The sequence below is a fragment of the Galeopterus variegatus genome, unplaced genomic scaffold (assembly GCF_000696425.1).
Source record: "Galeopterus variegatus unplaced genomic scaffold, G_variegatus-3.0.2 Scaffold4512, whole genome shotgun sequence".
In the NCBI taxonomy this organism is placed as follows: domain Eukaryota; kingdom Metazoa; phylum Chordata; class Mammalia; order Dermoptera; family Cynocephalidae; genus Galeopterus; species Galeopterus variegatus.
The window spans coordinates 67,328-73,327 of record NW_007730623.1 but is presented as its reverse complement, the minus strand read 5'-3'; the positions used below and the strand labels follow the sequence as shown (position 1 = coordinate 73,327).

Sequence of the window (6,000 nt, the reverse complement as noted above, 5' to 3'; positions counted from 1 at the left end):
GCAGTCTGTCCTCAGCTCCCCCTCCGGCCTTACAGTGGGTGGGTCTCCCAGGCTCCATGCTAGATCTTCTGAGCTCCTTCCCAGCCCGGCAGCGCTGCGGCCCGGGCCTGCGAGGGGCTGCTCTCTCCCACGCCTCCTGCTCCCCCACTGAGTGGCTCTTCTGTCTCAAGCTCAGCATCATTTCTGCTGCGCCTTCCACCTGACGAATAACAGGTCACCACCCGCCACCCACGGCACTTTCTATTCAGAGTGTAATGCCCTTGTGAGCCCTTTTTAGCGCTGCCAACCGCCCCTTTGGGGCTCCTTAGGTGACAGGATTGTTAGGGTTGGTCTCAGCCAGCTCCCCCAAACCCTTTAACCCCTAGGCTAGTTGAAGTAAAATGCTGCATTTGACAATAAGCCAAACAAGGTCTGTCCGAAAGAAGACCTGTCATCTTCCCAGGAGGCAGAGGGTAGGAGCTCCCAGCCAGGGGCAGGCGTTGGCAGGTGGGCTCTGGCTATTTTAGGACAGCAACAGGGTTGTGAGGAAGAGGCAGGCAGACAAGAAGGAGGAAGGGGAAGGAAATTCTGGAAAGGAAGGGGATCGCTTTTGGCTCCTGCTTTTGCCCTGGAATCCCTAGGAGAGGGACCCAAGCTAGGGCTGCGGTTGGTAGCTGAGCGAGTTCTTAGAGCGCTACTGGGAATGCAGAATGACAAGTCGCAGTCAGGAGATAATGCTTCTCGATGAATGATAGAGGATTGCCGAAGAGGCGAAACGGTAGAATCGCTGACTGCACGCCGGAAGGGCACTTGTCACGCCCGGCTCTGACGGCGTGGGGACCCGGCTCTGCGCGCGCCGTTCTCCCGCCGTACGGGCCAGCAGCGCCATCTAGTGGGGCTGGGAGCGAACTGTCGCGGCCCGGAACACGCAAGGACCGAGGCGTCTTTCACACCAAGAACTGTAATTACTCCATTAGCATGTGTTCAATTAACTTATTCCACATTAGGATAAAACTTTAATGATAAAAGCTCCTCTCCGTGGTTATAATGCTTTTCACTTAAACTGTTGGGAGGGCCGAAAGGAGGAAGCGTCATCTGTCGCTCTAGGGGCGTTTCTCCAGTCAGCACAGGCGGGTGCCCAGGAGCCACAGGGGCGCGACCCTCCCCTCCCGGGACGCAGGGCGGGAAGCTCATCCGAGCTGGTGTCCGCTCTCATGCCCTCGAGAGTCTGCTCCGCACAACGCTCATTCTAAGAAATTATACAGAGNGAGGAGGGAGAGGGGAGAGGGAGGAGGGAGGGGGGTTTCGGTAATGGGCCACAATAATCAATCTCACTGTATATCGACAAAATAAAATTTAAATAAATAAATAAATAAAGTCCAGAATAGAAGAATTTTTTTAAAATAAATAAATAAAAAATAAATAAATACATTTCTTCCAGGCTTTTTCTCATCCAATGGAATAGGTTGGACATCCCTGCTGTTGCTCATTACTCTCATCACCCTTTGCCATAATTACTTGTTTAATTCTCCCCTTCCCATCTAGCCTGTAAGCTCCATGAAGGCAGAAACACTGTCTGCCTTGTTCCTGCATGTATTCTCCATAAAATAAATAATAAATAAAAATAAAAATAAAAATAAAAAAATAAATACACACACACACACACACAACCGGGGGGGGAGAGGGGAGAAGACATAACAAGTACAGTTCCTTGAAGTTGATATGACAAGTATACAGAAAGGACATTGTTGCGGGGGGAGGGGGGAGAGGGAGGGGGCAGGGAGGTTTCTGTAATTGGCCACAATAATCAACCACATTGTATATCGACAAAATAAAATAAAGTAAAATAAAAAAAGATAGATGTCTAATAATCATATTAAACAACATATCCAAACAGAATTCTAGCTGCTCCCTCCTAAACCTACTCCTCCTGGAGTGATTCCTATTTAGTTTAATGAAACTCCATCCTTCCAGCTTCTCAAGCAAAAACTCTGAAGTTATCCTTGATAACTCTCCGTTAAATCCCACATCTGATCCTTTAGCGTATTCTGTTGGCTTTATCTTGTAAATATATCCAGAATTTGATGACTACTTATCATATCTTCTGCTACCATTATTATCATATCTTCTGCTACCACTGGTGATGGTCCCAGTCACCATCATCGCTTCCTGGATTATTTCAATGGCTTTTAAAATTAGCTTCCTGCTTTTACCATGATCAACTTACAATTTATTCTCAACACCAGAGGAAGAATGATGAAGTTAAAAGTCAGATCATAATAATACTCTAGTCAAAACCCTGTGGTGGCTTTTTGTCTGTCAGCAAAGTCCTAAAGAACTTCATTTTCTACAACTCTTCCCTTCCCTTTCCTTTGCCTGCTCCAGCCATAGGGGCTATAGCCACATTAGCCTCTTTAAGGAAGAGAAAACATGCCAGGCCTGCTCCTGCTTCTTGGTCTCTATAGTTGCTATTTTGTCAGCCTAGAATATTCTTCTCCAAAATATCCACATGGCTCACTACTTCACTTTCTTTATTCAAATGTCATCCTTTCATTGAGGCCACCTAACACAAAAACTGAACAGCACACTTGCTATATTTTCCCTTCCCTGTTTTCCATTTTTCCTAAGCACTTAGTGTTATTTGACATAGTAAATATTTTACTTTTTCATATTGTTTATTACCTCTCATAGTAATATGTAAGCTTTATTTATACCTTTGGGATTTCTTTATTCTGTTGTTCATTGCTGAATCCCCAGCAATGAAGAACAGTGTCCAGCACGGTAGGTGTTCAATAAATATTTGTTGAATAAATCCACCATTGTATTCTTTATTACCTCTCATAGTAATATGTAAGCTTTATTTATACCTTTGGGATTTCTTTATTCTGTCGTTCATTGCTGAATCCCCAGCAATGAAGAACAGTGTCCAGCACGGTAGGTGTTCAATAAATATTTGTTGAATAAATCCACCATTGTATTATAGTGCCTTGTGTAGATGATAAGCATAGAATGCTTGGAAAATGTTTATTAAAAAGAATGAATACCAAGAAAATGGTGCTTTTCTTTAAAAACATACCAAAACAAGATCAAATCTAACGTGCCACTAGGTACTGGAGGACTAAACCAGTCAAACCATAAAAAACTTAGAAAATGCAAGATATCCTTACCTAGACCAGCTCTTGCCTCTTTTTTCTTCTGAGAGGCCCAACCCACTATCGAAAGTTTATCTCCTCCTGGTTTCTCCTCTAAGCCTCTATTCAAGCGCCAGATTTTTAGTGTATTGTCATCAGAGCAGGTAGCAATCTAAGGAGAATCAGTAAGGGAGTTAAGAAGTTTCAAGCAAAGATTCACAACAAAGTAAAAAATAGATCTGTCTTAAGGGTTCATGACTGGAGAATTATTTTGTCTGATATAACAGGATACAGAAAATAATATCTGGAAGATCATATACTTCCATTCCTTGCTTTCAGGAATCATTCCAGATTTCCAAAGAAGCTGTCCCTGTAGTTTCTTCTTTATATACATTCTGATGATAATTCTTTCCTTACCAGTCATTTTTTACCTAACCTAAAGCTCTGCTGTAACACCAGGCTCATTTTATTTTGTTGTCTCAAGAAACTGGGCAAGTCAATAACTTTATCACTTTCTATATAACTACAAAATATGTAATTAAGATACCTTTTTTACTCTTTATGTTCAATGATCAGTCAGTGTATGTCACCAACATTCAATTCCTATGACTTCCTTCTGGATTTGCATGTTCTGCCCTATTGCTAAAAGATCAGACTTAGTAGTAGGCTGTGACAAGTAGAATAAAACTATTCCTTTGAGGTTCTTTTTCAGATAGGTAAAGGAGCAATCTGGGAAAACAACAAGTTCACCAGGCCAAAATAAGTTAAAAATAACCTTTGCCCCTTTAAAAATATCTGACCATTCCTGATCTTGGTCCCAAGCCTTTTATGGCAGAGAAAGTCCAGCTTGAAGAGCTTGTGGCAAATGGCCACCGGTACCAAAGCTGTTCCCCAGCATTTGTTTATATAATTTCTCTATTTCAGTCACTAAAGAGAGAGGAAAAAAGAATACACGTTCTCTCAAGTCTTGGCCCCCAAGGGACTGACAGTTTTTTCCTTTCCTTACTGGGAGGCCAAAAGAAGATACACATATTTTAACTGCTCGACAAGAAATGCTTGGAATCCCACAGTCACTGTATAGTCTATTAACAATAGTTATTATTTACAGAGCACCTACTGTGTGTATGGTAATTTACATTCTTCACCATATTTAATTCTCACAATATAAAAAGCCTTGTACTCAAATAATCTTACCTCCAAAATGGGAATAAAGTTATCTGCCCAAAGTCACCACAATTAAATGGCAGAGCTAGAATTTAAACCCAGGTCTCTCCTATTCCAAAAGTTAGACTTTTTAAAAACAACAAAAACCCACATTCTAACTCCCCATTTCTCAGCATGGGACAAAATTATTTTAAAGAGACTTTTTAAAAGGTGGACACTACATTAATATAGTAAACAGTCCTGCCATTTTCTTTGAGTCTTTTTTCACAGGAAATAAGAATAATATATGATGGTTGAGATACACAGATATTTCACTGGAAATTACATGCAATCTCAGAGGAAAAAAATGTCATTAGGATATAATTATGGGCGATTAAAGTAATGATTAAAAAAGAAAAAAGTCTTCCATGAAGCTGACCACAAAAATGTTAACAGGAATATTAAAATAAAGAGAATTCCACAGCAGTACTAGAAAACTATCAGGGATGCTACAATACACCAGACCATGAGAAGTTTCTGAAAGATAAAAAACGGATAGGAATAACAAGCAACAAAATCTCAAAACGTCACACAGTATGCAAGAATGGAGACCTCCACAGAAGTGAGATTTCCTGTAGAACCCAGAATAACCCAAAGACCAGAGGTGATGGAGGTTAGGAAAATGAGTGGAATTTGGACTATTATAAGAAATTTCTATATAAACATGGAGTTTATGTTTCTACCTTTTAGGTTTTTCTGTTTCTTTAAGTATCACGTAGTATATTCACTGTAAGAAAAAAATTTAAAGGCGGGCATATTTCTTCTTTCCAGGGGGTCTAAAACATTTCAGACCTACTTCTTATGTGGTTTAGCCATAGATAATCTAACATATTACGACTTTACAGTAACAATTTTGTTAGTCATATGTGAAAACCCAAATTGGACTGTGAAGAACAGTCAAGATGTTACTTTTCATACACCCATTGATAATATGAAGAAAGTGAAAAAGACTAGTTCTCACTGTAGATTTTCTCACATTTGATTCTTTAAAAGGTTTTAATTAAGTTAAAAACTCAATTCTATATTTAGCAAAGAAATAACTCTAGGGAACCAGAAATTGACCCTTATTCCTTATTGTGTAATACAGTTTCTCTACTGAGAGAGAAAAACAGAATGTGTGAGTAATGCTGACAGCCTCTAGATCTTTTAAATCCCTATTTAAACATTAAAGTCCCTAAAGTCCCCACCACTCTCAAACAAACCTTGGGAAAACCTATAAACCTGTGATTTACTTTTTAAACCAACCAGAGATTTGTTTACAAACCTTTGTGAAGTCGGATGGACACCAGCACACAGAAGTGACCTCTTGAGAATGACCCAGGAGCACAGTAGGAGGATGCCAGGGTGTGGAGACCTAGTCCAATCAAAAAGAAACACACAAGTCAGCAGAGCAGTGTTGTTTCCCAGATAGAGCCTTTGAATCTCCATAACTGTGCCTTAGAGCTTTAGGGTTGTTACGAAAGGCCCCTAGGCCTGCCTTGTTCTATTTCAGAAAAAAAGAGTTCCAATGGGCAATGAAGTATTTCTGTCACTGATCTGAGAAAACACAATGAAAATAGCCAAAATAAATAAATAATATGAGCTTAGAAACCAAGACAGTTCTTTTTTCAAATCAGGACTACCTAGCTATACATATTTTGGCTAAATTTCAAGACCAGCATTGTCTCTCACCCCTTAGCTGGTAAAT

The 6,000-nt window shown here is 40.3% G+C and overlaps 1 protein-coding gene across 2 annotated transcripts in view; it reads right to left on the bottom strand.

Moving 5' to 3' along the window:
• Positions 1-6,000, bottom strand: part of DTL (denticleless E3 ubiquitin protein ligase homolog (Drosophila)) — a 56,021-nt gene that overhangs the window by 24,084 nt on the left and 25,937 nt on the right. For both annotated transcript variants that reach the window (XM_008587722.1, XM_008587723.1), the window contains 2 exons: positions 5,578-5,667; positions 3,147-3,282 (listed from right to left, as the gene is read on the bottom strand). In XM_008587722.1, coding sequence (XP_008585944.1) covers positions 3,147-3,282; positions 5,578-5,667 — 226 coding nt within the window. The remainder of the gene's footprint in view (positions 1-3,146; positions 3,283-5,577; positions 5,668-6,000) is intronic.